The 17,849-nt window shown below is 46.2% G+C and overlaps 1 protein-coding gene across 2 annotated transcripts in view; it reads right to left on the bottom strand.

Moving 5' to 3' along the window:
- Window positions 1-15,900, bottom strand: part of LOC142074787 (protein mono-ADP-ribosyltransferase PARP8-like) — a 204,335-nt gene extending 188,435 nt beyond the window's left edge. The window contains exons 1-2 of one of the 2 annotated variants that reach the window (XM_075135664.1): window positions 15,804-15,900; window positions 14,911-14,965 (exon numbers count right to left, since the gene is read on the bottom strand). In XM_075135664.1, the coding sequence (XP_074991765.1) occupies window positions 14,911-14,965; window positions 15,804-15,894 (146 nt within the window). In that variant the 5' untranslated portion in view covers window positions 15,895-15,900. The remainder of the gene's footprint in view (window positions 1-14,910; window positions 14,966-15,803) is intronic. The other variant, XM_075135663.1, reaches the window with a different exon arrangement.
- Between the last annotated feature and the right edge of the window lie 1,949 nt (window positions 15,901-17,849).

The raw sequence follows: 17,849 nt of genomic DNA on the forward strand, positions 1-17,849 counted from the left end.
CAGCATCGGAGCAGCCAGGTGACAATGTGCTCGCCTGGACGACGACTGAAATCTTTTCGCGTGTCTCACAGCTCACCCAGGGATAGGAATCAGGTGGTTTCTGCCTCGTTTATGAGTTCTTCCTCTTGCTCCTCCTGTTCTCGTGATGGCCCTGGCTCATCTTCATCCCTTACTAAATGAGCTAATTTTCTTGTTTATTTCTTCTTGTGTATAGGGGTGACTGATACTGGCATGGGTTGGTTCTCTGGTTCAGCTGCAGTGCCTGTCGCCGGGGTTTGAGTACCTGCAGTGCCTGTTGTGGGGGTTGGAATAGCTGCAGTGCCTGTCGCCGAATTTTGAGTAGCCACAGTGCCTGTTGCGGGGGTTTGAGTAGCCACAGTGGTTGTTGTGGGGGTTGAAGTAGCCACAGTGCCTGTCGTGGGGGTTTGAGTATCCACCGTGTCTGTTCCTGAGGGTTGATCTCTGGACGGTATTCCTAAATAGTTGTTTAACCCTAAACAAGACCTGAACCACATTCAGGAGATATAGCAATAGGAACATGCTGGTTTGAACATCCCAAGGATATTCAAAATTCTGAAGAGCTCTTGTAATTAGCCTTGAGGAGAAGGGGAAGATGGTGGAAGGTGTCTCCCCCATAGGTTGGCTCTCCGAGGAGAAAAAGTAAAAAGTGTAATTATTAATAATTACCGATAGATGGCTCCCGAAGTACAGAGATGACGGCAATTCTGAGTACAAATACCAGATTGACCTCACGACCAATAATTTTATCATACCATAAGCCAGTGTTACACAGTACAGCAAAGCAATAACCTTAATCCACTTCCCATAGGTGATAAACAGCACATAAATACTGATAAACAGGATATACGGCAAGTAAGGTGTTACATAACACAACTCTGAGAACAAATACAACAACTTTGAGAGCAAATAAACCAACATCGTGACCAGCGACTACTAAACTGATAAAACGAATGCTTATAACAAATTTGTTTTAACACGCTCTGGTGAGATCTGTCGTTACCTCAACCCTTCGTGCCCCGCGTTGGGTGCCAAAAAGGACTGTCGTGGTTTAACCTGGCAGGCAGCCAAACACCACGCAGCCGCTCGCTCACTCCCCTCCCTGCCAGTGGGATGGGGGAGAGAATCAGGAAAAAAAAAGTAAAATTTGTGGATTGAGATAAAGACAGTTTAATAGGACAGAAAAGGAAGGGAAAATAATGATAATAACAATGATAAAAGAATATACAAAATAAGTGATGCACAGTGCAATTGCTCACCACCCGCCGACCGATGCCCAGCCAGTTCCCGAGCAGCGGTCTCCCCCCGGCCAACTCCCCCCAGCTTATATACTGAGCATGAAAACATATGCTATGGAATATCCCTTTGGTCAGTTTGGGTCAGCTGTCCTGGCTGCGCCCCATCCCAGCTTCTCGCTGGCAGGGCCCGAGAAGCTGAAAAGTCCTTGACTAGATAAGCACCACTTAGCAACAGCTAAAACATCAGTGTGTTATCAACATTCTTCTCATACTAAATCCAAAACACAGCACTATACCAGCTACTAGGAAGAAAATTAACTCTATCCCAGCCAAAACCAGGACAAGTGCATACGTGTCCCTGCCCACGGCAGTGGGGTTGGACTAGATGACCTTTAAAGGTCCCTTCCAATCCAAACTATTCTATGATTCTATTCTATGATTTGTACGACAAAAACACCTGCATAAAGAACCTGTTGCTTTTTAAAAGTGCTAAGCAATGCACAGTAATACTGAGACCACTATCTGGTGTGGGAGTTCGGCACTTCTGAAAACTAGATCATTCATTTAAGTGCCTTAAACCACATTTTTCTCACAGAAAGGCAGACATTCACAATTTGAAGGTATTGTTCTTAGTATCAGTACAGTATGCAGCTGAAAGAGGATAGCCCCTCACTTCACCAGACTAGAAAGAGATTTCCACAAGTCTATAATATCACTGAAGTATGTAATTTTTACAAGATGCACTGATGGGGATTGGGTTAATTTCAGACACCGCTGATTTTCTAACAGCAAGGCAAGAAGGATCTGTCAAAAACAAGATCATCAAAAAAAGGCGAGCTCAATGAGACTGTGAGTGGAATGGCATGGATTTTGCTTTTCACAAACCCTCAACATTGCTTGTTTTTTAAAAATACCCAAGGCTGTATTCAACATTACTTCATCTACAGAATCGTTAATGAAGAAATTAAAATCACAATACTTTCCATGTTATATCTAAACTAGATTCCTGTCTCATATCACAGATTTCTCTTCCAGGAAATGGTGCTATCCTGGCAAAACTGTTAAGCCCTATTTGATAGGAAAGTTAAAATTGAAAGACGATGTACAATCTCCCAGGTATTCTGAAATAGCAATAAACAGAGGGCTAAGTACAAGCTGTTCTCGTGGTTTAACCTGGCAGGCAGCCAAATACTACGCAGCCGCACACTCACTCCCCCCCGCCCCCCCCCAGTGGGACGGGGAGAGAATCGGAAGGGTAAGAGTGAGAAAAACTCGTGGGTTGAGATAAAGACAGTTTAATAGAACAGAAAAGGGAAAATAATGATAATAAATAATGATAGAATATACAAAATGCGTGATACACAACACAATTGCTCACCACCCGTGCTGACCGATAACCAAGTAGCAATCGGTACTTCCTGGATCACGCCTACCGTTCATATACTGAGCATGACGTCACATGGTATGGAATACCCCATTAGCCAGCTGGGCTGGCTGTCCTGATTATGTTCCCTCCCATCTTGTGTACCTAGCTCAGTCAGTAGGCACGGGAGCTGTCCTTGGACTAGGAGGGCACTTAGCAACAACTAAAAACATCAGTGTGTTATCAACATTCTTCTCATACTAAATCCAAAACACAGCACTAGGAAGAAATTTAACCCTATCCCAGCCGAAACCGGGACAGTATCCACCCCTTATTCCATACCATTTACGTTATGCTTAGGTCTCACATTTTTCGATACATTTCAATTAATCACCACTATCTTTTTTATATATATACATATATAATACATATACATACATATATACATATAATACATATATACACATAAATATATACAAATGTCCATTGAGTTCATTTAGTCCACAACTTTGGGCTCCATCTGTCATAATAGTCTTTCAGGGTAGGAGAGATGGTGTGTGGTGTTGGGCTGTTGCATCCTGAAGCTAGTTCTCATTTCGGTACTGCTGCACTCGTTCAGTTCTATCATCGTTGCACTTTGCTCGGTTTCAACAGAGTTAGTTCGTTCTTCGTTAATCTGGGTGATTCTCACTGCTATACCATTGATAGCAACCATAGAAATGATGATATACAATATCATATAACAATTGACATAATAAAATTCAGTTCATTGGCTATTTTCACCCAAAATCAAATCCCCTTGAGGTACACACCGGACTTGCCCATCCTTTCGCATCACCCACCAAGGGCACCCAGGTCCTTGAGCAAAAGCAATCCCACGGATGGGTTTTCCCTTGCCAGAGGCAGGAGTAACCCAGACTGTCTTCCCCAGCATATTTCTTATGTGCACGACAGGGACTTTATTCCCCTCTACAGTACGTAAGGGTTTGAATTGGGCAGGGCCAGCTCGATTGAAAGATCCCCTAGTGTTGACTAACCAGGTGGCTTTTGCTAAATGTGTATCCCAATGCTTGAATGTCCCACCACCCATTGCCCTCAGTGTTGTCTTTAGCAGCCCGTTGTATCGTTCGATTTTCCCGGAGGCTGGTGCGTGGTAGGGGATGTGATAGACCCACTCAATGCCATGCTCTTTGGCCCAGGTGTCTAGGAGGGTGTTTCAGAAATGAGTCCCGTTGTCTGACTCAATTCTTTCTGGGGTGCCGTGTCGCCACAGGACTTGCTTTTCAAGGCCCAGGATGGTGTTCCTGGTGCTGGCATGGGGCACAGGATATGTTTCCAGCCATCCGGTGGTTGCTTCCACCATGGTGAGCACATAGCGCTTGCCGTGGCGGGTTTGTGGGAGTGTGATATAATCAATCTGCCAGGCCTCCCCATATTTGTATTTCAACCATCGTCCTCCATACCAAAGAGGCCTTACTCGCTTGGCTTGTTTGATTGCAGCGCATATTTCACATTCATGGATAACCTGTGCAATAGCGTCCATGGTTAAGTCCACCCCTCGATCACGAGCCCATCTATATGTTGCATCTCTTCCTTGATGGCCTGAGGTGTCATGGGCCCACCGAGCTATAAATAATTCACCCTTATGTTGCCAGTCCAGATCCACCTGAGCCACTTCAATCTTAGCAGCCTGGTCCACCTGCAGGTTGTTTTGATGTTCTTCAGTGGCCCGACTCTTGGGTACATGAGCATCTACATGACGTACTTTTACAACCAGGTTCTCTACCCGGGCAGCAATATCTTGCCACAATGCGGCAGCCCAGATGGGTTTACCTCTGCGCTGCCAGTTGTTCTGCTTCCACTGCTGCAACCACCCCCACAGGGCATTTGCCACCATCCATGAGTCAGTATAGAGATAAAGTTCTGGCCATTTTTCTTGTTCAGCAATATCCAAGGCCAGCTGGATGGCTTTCACCTCTGCAAACTGGCTCGATTCACCTTCTCCTTCAGCAGTTTCTGCAACTTGGCGTATAGGACTCCACACAGCAGCTTTCCACCTCCGATGCTTTCCCACAAGGCGACAGGACCCATCAGTGAACAGGGCATATTGCTTCTCATTTTCTGGTAGTTTGTTATACAGTGGGGCTTCTTCAGCACGCGTCACCTCCTCCCCTGGGGATATTCCGAAATCTTTGCCTTCTGGCCAGTTCGTGATCACTTCCAAGATTCCTGGGCGACTGGGGTTTCCTATTCGGGCCCGTTGTGTGATCAGTGTGACCCACTTACTCCACGTAGCATCGGTTGCATGATGTGTAGAGGGCACCCTCCCTTTGAACATCCAGCCCAGCACCGGCAGTCGGGGTGCCAGGAGGAGCTGTGCTTCAGTACCAACCACTTCTGAAGCAGCTCGAATCCCTTCATATGATGCCAATACCTCCTTCTCAGTTGGAGTGTAGTGGGCCTCGGATCCTCTGTTTTCCCGACTCCAGAACCCTAAGGGTCGACCTCGAGTCTCCCCTGGTGCTTTCTGCCAGAGGCTCCAGGTAGGGCCATTCTCCCCGGCTGCGGTGTAGAGCACATTCTTCACATCTTCTCCTGCCCGGACTGGCCCAAGGGCTACTGCATGAACTATCTCCTGTTTAATTTGTTCAAAGCCTTGTTGTTGCTCAGGGCCCCATTTGAAGTCGTTCTTCATCCTGGTCACTTGATAGAGGGGGCTTACAATCAGGCTGTAATCTGGAATATGCATTCTCCAAAAACCCACAACGCCTAAGAAAGCTTGTGTTTCCCTTTTGCTAGTTGGTGGGGACATGGCTGTTATTTTGTTGATCACATCTATTGGGCTCTGACGACGTCCATCTTGCCATTTTATTCCTAAAAACTGGATCTCCTCTGCAGGTCCCTTGACCTTACTTTGTTTTATGGCAAAACCAGCCTTCAGAAGGATTTGAATTATTCTCTCCCCTTTCTCAAAAACTTCTTCTGCTGTGTTGCCCCACACAATGATGTCATCAATGTATTGCAGGTGTTCTGGAGCCTCACCCTGTTCCAGTGTGGTGTGGATCAGTCCATGGCAAATGGTAGGGCTGTGTTTCCACCCCTGGGGCAGTCGGTTCCAGGTGTACTGGATGCCCCTCCAAGTGAAAGCAAACTGTGGCCTGCACTCTGCTGCCAAAGGGATTGAGAAGAACGCATTAGCGATATCATTTGTGGCATACCACTTGGCTGCCTTTGACTCCAGTTCGTATTGGAGTTCTAGCATGTCCAGCACGGCAGCACTCAGTGGCGGCGTGACTTCATTCAGGCCACGATAATCTACTGTTAGTCTCCACTCTCCATTAGACTTTCGCACTGGCCATATGAGGATTCTCGTTTGGTGTGATATTGCTGCTGGTACGCTGTTGTGATAGCAGTCAGCACCCATTGTTCTTCAACCCTCAGCAACCCCACAACAGAAGGGTCCTCCGAGAGACTGGGCAAGGTGGACAGCTGTTTAGTTTCCTCCGTCTCCAGGGCAGCTATACCAAAAGCCCACCGGTACCCTTTTGGGTCCTTAAAATACCCTCTCCTGAGGTAGTCTATGCCAAGGATGCACGGAGCCTCTGGGCCAGTCACAATGGGGTGCTTCTGCCACTCATTCCTGGTTAGGCTCACTTCGGCCTCCAATACAGTTAACTCTTGGGATCCCCCTGTCACTCCAGAAATACAAATGGGTTCTGCCCCTTTATAGCCTGATGGCATCAGGGTACACTGTGCACCGGTGTCTACGAGAGCCTTATACTCCTGTGGCTCTGATATGCCAGTCCATCGAATCCACACAGTCCAGTAAACCCGGTTGTCCCTTTCCTCCACCTGGCTGGAGGCAGGGCCCCTCTAGTTCTGGTCATAGTATCCGCTTCTCACTTCTTGCAAACGTGAGTCAAGAATTCCTTCATTACAATCCAAAGATCAGCCCTTCTACTCTGTCTGGGGAACTGTTCACTGGAAACTGGACCGTCGTGAGACAGGGTTTTCCTGAAAACTGGAGCAGCATTTTTCCTGAGAGAACCCCCTTGTGTCATTGTTTTTCCTTGCAACTCACGTACACGTGCCTCTAGGGTCAAGGTAGGTTTTCCATCCCACTGCCTCATGTCCTCTCCGTGGTCACGCAGGTAAAACCACAGGGTGCCCCGTGGTGTGTACTTTCGATATCCTCTCTCTTGAGGAGAAAAACGCTGACTCTTAATGGCTGAGATACTGGTCCGTACAGGTGGGGAATAGGACCTATCGTCTCTGAGTTGCTGGACCTCCCGGGACAGTTTCTCCACAGCCGAGACAAGGGAGGAGGAGACAGTTTCTTCGAAATCCCGAAGTCTGCTAACTAAGACATCCACCGTTGGTGCTTCTTCCTCTGCCCAGGACAGTACTGCCAATGAACTGGCATACGATGCTGGTGCGCTCCGTACCAACGTCCGCCACATGGGTCGCGTGCACTGGATGTCATCTGGATCTTTGGGCGTTTGGTCGTTGTCCAGGTCACTATAAACCACCTCCAGCACGCCTAGTTCTCTCAGGTACTGGATACCTCTCTCCATAGTGGTCCATTTGCCTAGGCGATATATAACATCTTCCTTGAAGGGATACCTTTCCTTCACGCCTGACAGCAGTCGCCTCCTGAGGCTGAGGACCTGTGTCCCTTTTCCAATTGCTTTGTCAATGCCTCCTTCCCTAGCAAGGGATCCCAGCTGTTTGGCTTCCTTCTCCTCTAATTCCAGGCTACTGGCCCCATTATCCCAGCATCGGAGCAGCCAGGTAACAATATGCTCGCCTGGACGACGGCTGAAATCTTTCCGCATATCTCGCAGCTCACTCAGGGATAGGGATCGGGTGGTTTCCGTCTCGTTTATGAGTTCTTCCTCTTCCTCCTCCTCTCCTCTTTCATCATCCCTTTCTAAACGACCTGACCTCCGCTTCCAAGATTTCCTCTTCTGTACAGGGGCAACGGATACCAGCAAGGGTTGGTCCTCTGGTTCAGCTGTAGTGCCTGTTGCTGGGGTTTGGGTAGCTGCAGTGCTTGTCATGGGGGTTGGAGTAACTGTAGTGCCTGTTGCAGGAGTTTGAGTGGCTGCAGTGCCTGTCGCAGGGGTTGGAGAAGCTACGGTGACTGTTGCTGGGGTTTGAGTAGCCACAGGGGTTGTCGTGGGGGTTGAAGTAGCTGCAGTACCTGTCGTGGGGTTTTGAGTAGCTACCGTGTCTGTTGCTGGGGTTGATCTCCCGCTGCCCACCGCCCCTGAGTCTCGCCGCTCCGCCCGCCCCGACGAGGCAACGCCATTTGCCCTCCCTCTTTTCTTGTTCCTGAGGGTTGATCTCTGGACAGTATTCCTGAATAGTTGTTTAACCCTAAACAAGGCCTGAACAACATTCAGGAGACATAGCAATATGAACATGCTTGTTTGAACATCCCAAGGATATTCAAAATTCTCAGGGAATAGTGTGGACATCTTCGTGAAGAGGATAGAAGAAAAAGGAGTTTCTGACAATATGGAAGGGAAGATGAACAAGTGGGAGAAAGTGTCCCATCCTGTCTCCCTCTTAAATTCATTCTCCGAGGAGAAAAAAGTGCAATTACTAATAATTTCTAAGAGGTGGTTCCCGAGGTACAGAGATGACGGCAGTGCCGAGTACAGATACCAGATTAGACTTACAACCAATGATTTTATCACCTCATAAAACAGCAGCAAAATTATAATCTTGGCCCAGTTCCGACTGATGATAAACAGCACAAAAGGGAACATATACTGCAAGCAAGGTATTACATGACCCAACATTGAGAGCCAGCCCCACAACTTTCACAGCCAATACATCAACATTGTGACCAATCAATATAACGAATGCTTATAACAATTTTTCCTTAACACACTTTGGTCAGATCTATCGTTATCTCAACCCTTCGAGCCCCACGTTGGGCGCCAAAAAAGGACTGTCGTGGTTTAACCTGGCAGGCAGCCAAATACCACGCAGCCGCTCACTCACTCCCCCTATCCCCAGCGGGACGGGGAGAGAATCAGAAGGGTAAGAGTGAGAAAAACTCACGGGTTGAGATAAAGACAGTTTAATAGAACAGAAAAGGGAAAATAATGATAATAAATAATGATAGAATATACAATATGAGTGATGCACAATGCAATTGCTCACCACTCGCGCTGACCGATAACCAAGTAGCGATCGGTACTTCCTGGATCACGCCTACCGTCCATATACTGAGCATGACGTCACATGGTATGGAATACCCCATTAGCCAGCTGGGCTGGCTGTCCTGATTATGTTCCCTCCCATCTTGTGTACCTAGCTCAGTCAGTAGGCATAGGAGCTGTCCTTGGACTAGGAGGGCACTTAGCAACAACTAAAAACATCAGTGTGTTATCAACATTCTTCTCATACTAAATCCAAAACACAGCACTAGGAAGAAATTTAACCCTATCCCAGCCGAAACCGGGACACTGTGTGTCTAGTTTTCATCCCTATCTTACTGTAGTAGAGATAGATTTTAGGAATGTAATTACATATTTAATAACCTGAGCAAAATTTAAGCGCAGCCATCAGCAACAGAAGATGACCTCTACTCACGCCAGCCCTTCCTAAGCCCTGTATAAAAATGGTTCCGGCTAAACTAAAACCATTCAGAGCAATGGACTCCATAAAAATTGTTTTCTCCTCTTTTTAAGTCATGCTTTCATGGACACTTTAATCTAATGTAAGCCATCACTGTTTCTAAAAGGAGCAGTCCAACCTTCTCTTCCCAAACCTTGCATAGCCAGTAAACACATTGCCATGCAATGAACCAGACAGATGAGCTAGGTTAGAAAGGAAAAAAAAATGAAAATGTTCAGGAAAGTGTTTCAGTTTTAAAAATATTTTTCAGTTCTCTCTCTCCTTTTTTGTTACAGTATATATAAATTGAACATAAATTTTCAAATAAAAACACACATCAATTAGCCCGAAACCATTTTTCTTCACCATTTTTTTGTATTGAAGACTTTCAGCATTATCATAGTGACACGAGAATTTCAAAATTATTCACCAAATGGAATCTCTGATGTAGGCAGAGTTTTATTAGATTCATGTAAGTAGCAATAGGGCATACCACTAAAGGGGAAAAAAACATTATCTGTATGTATTTATCATCAAGTGGTTCAAACACCTGGTGGACATAATGCGCTAGGACTTCAGACAGTGGTTTTCATCTCTAGCTGTAGAAAGCCACAAGCAATTTAGTTATTCTTTCAGTGGCACAGCTCCCCAACTGTGAAATATTTCACTACTACAGTGAGGTGGGAATTCATTCATCAATTTACATGAGAATTTCTGATACTACAATATTAAGCACTATGTATAACCCCTTGAATAAAAACAAATAGCCAAATATTCAAAATCAAAACAGTGTAAGTTAACAATTTTTCATTATTTTAAGCAAAAATAAACAATTAATTCAGACTGAAATTCAACTTTCCTTGCATCTGCAGAACTGCCATTATTATAATCTTTGTGCTCATGTAGGGAAAGCAGAACACAACAGGGAATTTTGCTGACAAAATTATTCTGTGTGTTTACTTCTTACAGGTCTTATCTAGTTTCTTTACAATATGCTGCAGTATTAGATCTGTTCTCATGTGCAGCCTTATTGTCACTGTCCCTTACTGCCAATGAGAGTTAAGTACATATTTGAATAAAGAGGTATTTCAGAACTGATATGATGTCCTTTTTTAGCCTCAGAAAAAAAAAGGGGGTGAGAAAAACACTAAAAAAAAGGAAACATCTTTTTTTCAGGACAACCAAGCACTGCTTTTATGTAAACCATGTCAAATGACATATAAAGTGAAAACAACTTCAGGGCATCACGCATATCTATTTGAAAGATGACAGATAAGCAGTTCTGTTCGGTCTACAGGGTTCCTGGAGGAGCAATGTTTCATACAGGGGCAGATAATGGGAAAAAGGAAATGAGATCCTTTTAAAAAAAAAGAAAACTTGACATGTTCACACTGTAATATCCTTTTTAGATCCTGCAGTAAAAAGCATAAAGAATCCAGCCATTTCTGATATTCTGCCAGATGTAGTTAAAAAGTAAATCTTGCACAGTCACAGCACCCGAATGAACACCTCACTTTATAAGAAATCTATCACCCTACCTATCGCTTTCTGACAATGAAATTAAAAATTATTAAATTGATAAACAATCTGCCCCATATTTAGTGCCCACATTATGCACAAAGATGTGCTTCACTAATAAATTTCTGATTACAACCTTCCCAAACCAGGAATCATCTCTGCAGTGTCAAACAACTCTAATAATTTAGAAGTGTGAACACAGTGCATTTTAAAAAAAAAAAAGTACAGCCTGAACATGAAATACAGTCCAAAAGGATTAACTGAACTACATAGGTAAAGGATTATTTATGATAATTCACACAATACAAATATGTTTGTACTTACAGAGATTCTTCCCTTCTAACATTTCAAGAAAAATCCTACAAATGCAGAATCTCCTTGAAGCATATTTATGCCCATCCAGTGATCATTTACACATATATTATTTACACAATATAATAGCTTAATATCACCTAAAGGTCAAATGTTGGAACAGGTCTATATAATGAATTAAAAAATAATACTTCTCAGTTGGTTTCACTGGAACCTCTGTACTTGAACAAAAGCTAAATCATGCCCTCAGGGTTTGGTTCGGGACTTTACTGTGGGAATAAAAGTTAACTCCACTGAAGCTATGATAAATGTGCTCCGGATCAGGCCTATCTATTTGGATTGATCTGCAGCGTGGTTATGTACCACCTAAATATTTGAATAGTACTAACGTAAGAAGGGGCTGTGCAATCAATCCAAGCAACAGGGAAAAATCAGATAGTCAGAGAAGCTGGTCCCAAGAAAAAAAATCTCACACAGATAAACTTAACTGTTTAAAGAACAAACACAAATCTTAGGTCCTCATTGTAACTGAAATAATACTGGTACACTGACTTCCATGGACTTACACTGATTTGCTAAGAATCTGGCTCTGAGTTTATAAATTAAGACCACTGATAAATGGACTTAATGGGCACTAGGGACAACTACAGTATGCAGAGGAAAACCCCCAGTGATGTTTAACTTGCTAGTATTGTAACCTGCCTTTTTACAAGGGTAAGACAAAGAATCCTCCTTCTCAAACAGAAAACATATTGTCTTCTTTCAGGGGTCTCTGCTCTTGTATCTAACCACTATGGCTAAAACAAAGCCATGTTACACACTGACCTAAAGGAACATCTAAAGGAAATAAAACATGAAAAAGACTTAGTTCCAAGCATGGCTAGTGAGTGCTAAAGTACTGTAATCTTCCTTATACACCATTTCAACTCTTACTCATTTAAATCTGTTTCTTGGTTTGAACATCCATCCAGTGAACATCCACCCCTTTGCCCATTACTCAAAAGCCTGTGTTCCTGTTGGTTCGAAAAACAAAGTCATCAGGCTAAATATCTGAAGTAACAGGACAAGGCCTGTCAGCTGATACTCAAGTCTCTGATCACAAGCTAATAGAGGTTTTGTCATTTAGGGACAATTCCTGAGTGCAATAGTAAAAGAATGGGGTCACCACTCAGGAAGTCCACAGATGCAGCAACGGTAGTAGGAAAAAAAATCATGGCCAAATGCAAGAAAAAGATCCTTAGATAGCCTTGTGCTCTCCCGAATTGATACCACATACATGTCACCGTTGTTGACCCTCGTAGAGCCTGTACTGGTATATTGGGACTAGCTGAGATGGAGTTAATTTTCCCCATAGCAGGCTCATAGTTCTGTGCTTTGTATTGGTAGCTAGAAAGGTATTGATAACACACCAGTGTTTTGGCTACTGCTGAGCAGTGCTCACACAGCATCAAGGCTGTCTCTCCAACATTCCCCCCTCACCAGTAGGCTGGGGGTGGGCAAGATCTTGGGAGGGGACATAGCCAGGACAGCTGACCCAAACTGACCAAAGGGATATTCCATACCATATGACATCTGCTCAGCAATAAAAGCTAAGAGAAAGTAGGAGGAGGGGAGGCATTCGTTATTATGACATTTGTCTTCCGGAACAACCGCTACGCATACTGAAGCCCTGCTTCTTGGGAAGTGGCTGGACATCACCTGCTGATGGGAAGTAGAGAATAAATCTTTTGTTCTCCTTTGCTTCCACGCAGGGCCTTTGCTTTTGCTTTATTAAACTGCCTTTATCTTGACCCACGAGTTTTTTCCATCTTATTTTCTCCCCCCCCATCCTGCTGAGGAGGGGAGTGATAGAGTGACCAGCCAAGGTCAACCCACCACTACTGGAGACCTGCCCGAACACTACGCACGGTACAGCATAGCCGCTGCTCAGCAAGCACCTTCTCTAAGAAGAAACCACTAACTCTTCTTCGATGTGAGAAAGAAAAGTTTGGCCCTTAATGGTCAAGGCTTAGGGTTTTCATTTTATGTACTTCACAAGAGAGCTTACTACCATAAACTTGCTGCTCAGTACACCACTGTATACTAAGAATATTGTAAAACATCTTTCTAAATCAAAATACAAACAAGCAGAGAACATGAAACCCTTCTCTCAAAGGATGCCTTTTAAATGTCTTTAAAATGTCAAAAGGAAAGTGAAATTTGAGTATGCTCTAAGTAACAACCCGCTTTCACCAATTTCTCTAAGCATAACTTTTATTTCTCAATTCAGTTTGAATTTTCAAGATCCTGAGACTAGTTTCCAGTCAACAGTTTCCTTAAGCAAATGCTGATCCCAGTTAAAATTCAAGGCTGCAGGATGTAAGGCCATCTTCCGTCTCTCGTTGTAGAAGTGACAACGTTTTGTTTCAACATTTATAAACCAGTCTGTTTTACATCAGTTATGCCCTTAGGCTTTTTACTTTATTCAGCTTGGAAAATGGAAACAATAGACAGGTTTCACTTCCTGGTTTCTTGCTGCAATATTTGGTTTAGAAAACAGTGCAAAGTAACTTTCAAATTTGATTGTTTTAATTACATGATAAATAATATTTGTTAGATAATTTTTACTGTATCGAGCCTTTCAACATTGTCTTTTCAAACAAGACCAAAACAAAACATATACTAAATCCCTAAATTAAAGTGTACTACAAGCAACCTGAAAATACGTCTGATTCTCAGCTACTGGGTGAACTGAACTATTCTACTCCACTGAAAATGATAGAAGTTGTCTTTTCCTTTAGTAGGAAGAGGCAGGGTAGTGAGGTGGGAAAGCATTTTTCTGAGCAGTCTCGCAGCCTGGGGACCATCTGGGAGCCTGGTCCTGCAGCCAGGCCCCGAAGCATGCACAAGGGAGAACCGATGGCTGTAGGAACGTTGCTGTAGGAACGTTCACTTGCAAAGAATACAACACTTTAACCTGACGTACCCCAGTAAAGAAAAACAATCACCAAAGATATCAGATGAACTGTCTGAGAAAAAAAAATTAAAACAAAAAAAATAAAACCAAGACATCTTGCCAAGTCTAATGAAATTCAGCTAAAAGATAAGAGGACGACCTAGCATATACTGTAAATACCATATTAAGTAAAAGGTAACTAAGAGCCAGGGAAACAAAAAGGATGTGTGTTCAAGCTTTTACATATATTTCCTTTTGAAAACAGAAAAACACAGCAAATGGTGAAATATAATAAAAAAAAGCGTACATGCACAATCCAGTTTATAACCAAAAGCTCGTAACCACTCAGAAATAATATTTAAACTACCATTCAGTAAAACATCTTTTTAGCCTTAGAAGCTATACTGACGTTTCACTTAATGTCTCAGTAGTTTAATTTGGTCAATTGCACACAGTCTCGCATCTGTCATGGGACTAAATATGGCTCTCATGCAAGAGAATAAGGTGCTGATGTGAAATTTGGCCTATTTGTTATTAAAATAATAACTTTTTCCAGTTTTTTAAGATGAATTAACTTTATATTTCATATGTTGATGCCTTTGCTGTGTTTCTGTTAAGTTTACATATGGCAGAAATTCTACATATACACATAAATTAAAAAAAGAGAAACGGTGAAGCGCCACAGGGCAGCACTCAGAGGTACAAGCCTCCAACAACTAGGATCACCTTTCTGATCCCTCGACACTTCCTCCTCAGTTTACATTTGCACGAAGGCAGATGATTTATTGATCCTCTTTGCGAAAGGAAAGGAAACAAAAAAGCCTGCCACGGTATTGAACCACTGCACCTCACTGCCAGCAGGAAATGGAGGGAGTCATTACTGTAAAAAAAAGTACCTTTTGGAGCCTCCAATATAGGTGAAGGTAAAGGTGGAGTCTGAGTACCTGAAATCTGAAATACAAAGAGCTGCGTTATTACAACTTGTCTTTATTTTGGCTGAAATAGCTGAGGTTTTGCAGACCAGCATTCTGCTACCGACACGGGGTGTGTGGGGGGGTGGGGGGTCGGCATGAATCAGAGGAAATGCAGCAACTCCCCCCCCTCCAGCCCCTCGCAACAAGTGCCCGGTGCTATGGCAACGGCAGGGATTTCCATTGTCAGAAACGGCAACAGGCAGCCACAAACCGGGCTCCTGCGACGGTAAACCACTGCCGGCACCTCCATGTCCCCGCCAAGAAAGCGGCGAAACCCCGGGTTTTTTTTGCACGGAAGGGGGGACGTTTACCGCTTGCTATGCCCCCATCCCTGAAGCCAGGCGGGCGTGCGGGGATAAAGGCATGCACCGAGGATGGCAGGAACCCGGCCGCCCGGAAAACAGCCGTGTAGCGCCCGCCGGAGCAAAAAGCACCAGGGCTGCGCTCGGCTGGGCGCTCGCCCCAGCAGCTGCGGGCTGCGCCAGGCAGTGGGGGGCACGCACACTCGCACACACCCGCCCGGTTTTGCGCGTGGCCACTGCCACGCTCCCTGACTCGGGATGCCCCCCCGCTTTCCCAGCCGGCGCCTGGTCTCATCTGCCCTCAAATGCCCTCGGAAGGAGAGGAGGAAGAGGAAGAAGGGGGCTGAGGGCAGGCACAAGCCGGCTCGGCGGCGGCCCCCGCTCCCGGGAACGGCAGCGAAGGGCACGGGCACAGCCCGGGCAGCCGCGCCGAGGCGGGAGCGGGGTCTGGGACGGGCGGGCGGCGGCGGCAGCCTCCGCGCCGCCAACCTGGCGCCCGGGAGAGAAACTCACCTGCAAACAGGCAGTCCTTCTCCGCCTTGCACTTTTGGATCACAACGTCAATATCCTTCTGAATCCTCTCTTGCCTTGAACACATCCCCATGAAATAAATCCCAGAGGAAAAAAAAAGCAGCCTTTATTTCCACCCCACCCCCCGCGCTGCCAGTTTTAATATTCAGTCCGAAAGACGGACCCTGGGGCTGGCGAGCAGGAGTCTCCCCGCGCCCCGGAGGGATCCGCTCGGCCGGCTGGAGGACGGAGGAGGAAGGCGGCGGGAGCCGATGTTGCATGCCCAGAAGTGCCCGCCCAGATGTGCCGCCGCTGCCGGCGAATGGCAATTTCCTCACAATAGATCCAGCGGAGGGTGGCGGGATCCCCCCACCCCCCACGCCCTCTAGGTTTTGGGGGGTTGGTTGGCTGGTTTGGTCTGTTTTTGGAAGGAAAAAAAAAAATAAAGGGGGGGGGGCAAGCCGACCCGACCGCTCACATCCCTGCCCCTCCCGCCAGCAGCGGCGATCGCCGCGCAGCAGCAGCGCGGAGAGCCGGCGGCGGCGCCCGCACCCGGTCCCTGGCGGCACGGCGGGGCCGGCACTGCTGCAGCGACGCCGAGCCGCAGACCCTCCCCTCGCTCCGGCCCGACACGTACGGCACCCGCCGGCTCCCCGGGCGGAGGCAGCGCGGGGGAAGGAAGAGGCGGATGCACAGAGCCATGCGGGCAGCCTGTGAGGCGGCGGCTCGATGGCCTCGGCCCCGCTGCCGGCCCTCGCCTCCTCCCCCCGCCCCGGCCCCGGCCATAGGCTGTCGCCTCCTCCCGAGCAGCGGAGAAATGCAAATGGCAAGTGATCTAGACGGCGGCGCGGCTCCCAGGCCGGCACCGGAGAGGAAGCGGGCAGCGCCGTGCTGCGCAAGTCCGCCGCCGGCGGGGCACGGGGGAAGGGGGCACTTCCCGGACGGGCAGGGCCCCGCAGCGGGGGCCGCTCGCCCTTTGTCCCAGGGGGAACGCCGTCTGGCTCCCAGCGGGGCTGGCGCTGCGAGCGGCCCCCTGCGGCTCTCCCCTCCGCAGCTCCCCTTCCGCCTGCGTCCGCGCCCTTCCGCCCCCGCGGTGTGTGCGCTCCTACCCGCCACTGAGGGCGGCGTCGGCAAGCGGCACCCCGGCCCCACCGCGGGCAGAGCTCCTTTGCCTGGCCCTTCCCCGGGCAGGAAAATCGGGCAGCCTACCCTTACCAGAGTGCCATCCCCTGCCTTTCTCCGCGTCCGTCCTATCGACGGGGATGCGTGCCCATTGAAACAATAAAAAGAGAATTAACGTGTTTATAACCCGTCTCTAACCACCGTGATATTTAATCTCGCTCCCCTCCCGTCAGTCTTCAGCAAACCTGTCTCTCAAACCTAAGGGCTTCGGGAGAGGACTCAGGCTGTCGGTACAGTGCCTAGCAGTCAGCACTAATCCAGGCTAGAGGCTTTGGGTGCTAATGCAATACAAGTAATGACCGTAATATAACTCAGAAGGAATGGTCAAGTCTGCAAAACCAAATATTTTTCATCAGCCAAAGAGCAAAGGGAATAATTAATTAATAAAAAAAAAAAAAAGGGTGTGAACACAGTGGAAACAGATTTGATTAAAAAAATCAAAAGAATATTCATAAAATTCATTTTTTATGTATTCACCCAGCTCTAAACAGCTCCCATGGATTATTCATTACTGACCCCAGTAGTTTTAGTGTTTTTTCATTAAGCAAGTCTGTATTAATCATGTATCGTTGATTTCAAATACAGGGGAGAAACACAATCATTATTTTGTTATTTGTTCTTAAGTGGAAATAGCTAAAAAAGTGAGGTTAAAAAGATTCCATATTTATTCCTATCTTGAAAAGATTTCATGTCTGAAGGAGGGAACAGAAGGGAAATTATAAGAAAAAGCAGGTAGTGTTTAAAGAAAACAAAAATCCATCACGTGATATAACTCTCTGCCTCTAAGAAAATAATTTAGAATCATAGAATCATAGAATCATAAAGGTTGGAAAAGACCTCTAAGATCATCGAGTCCAACCGTCAACC

Source organism: Calonectris borealis, chromosome W (assembly GCF_964195595.1).
Source record: "Calonectris borealis chromosome W, bCalBor7.hap1.2, whole genome shotgun sequence".
NCBI classification, from domain to species: domain Eukaryota; kingdom Metazoa; phylum Chordata; class Aves; order Procellariiformes; family Procellariidae; genus Calonectris; species Calonectris borealis.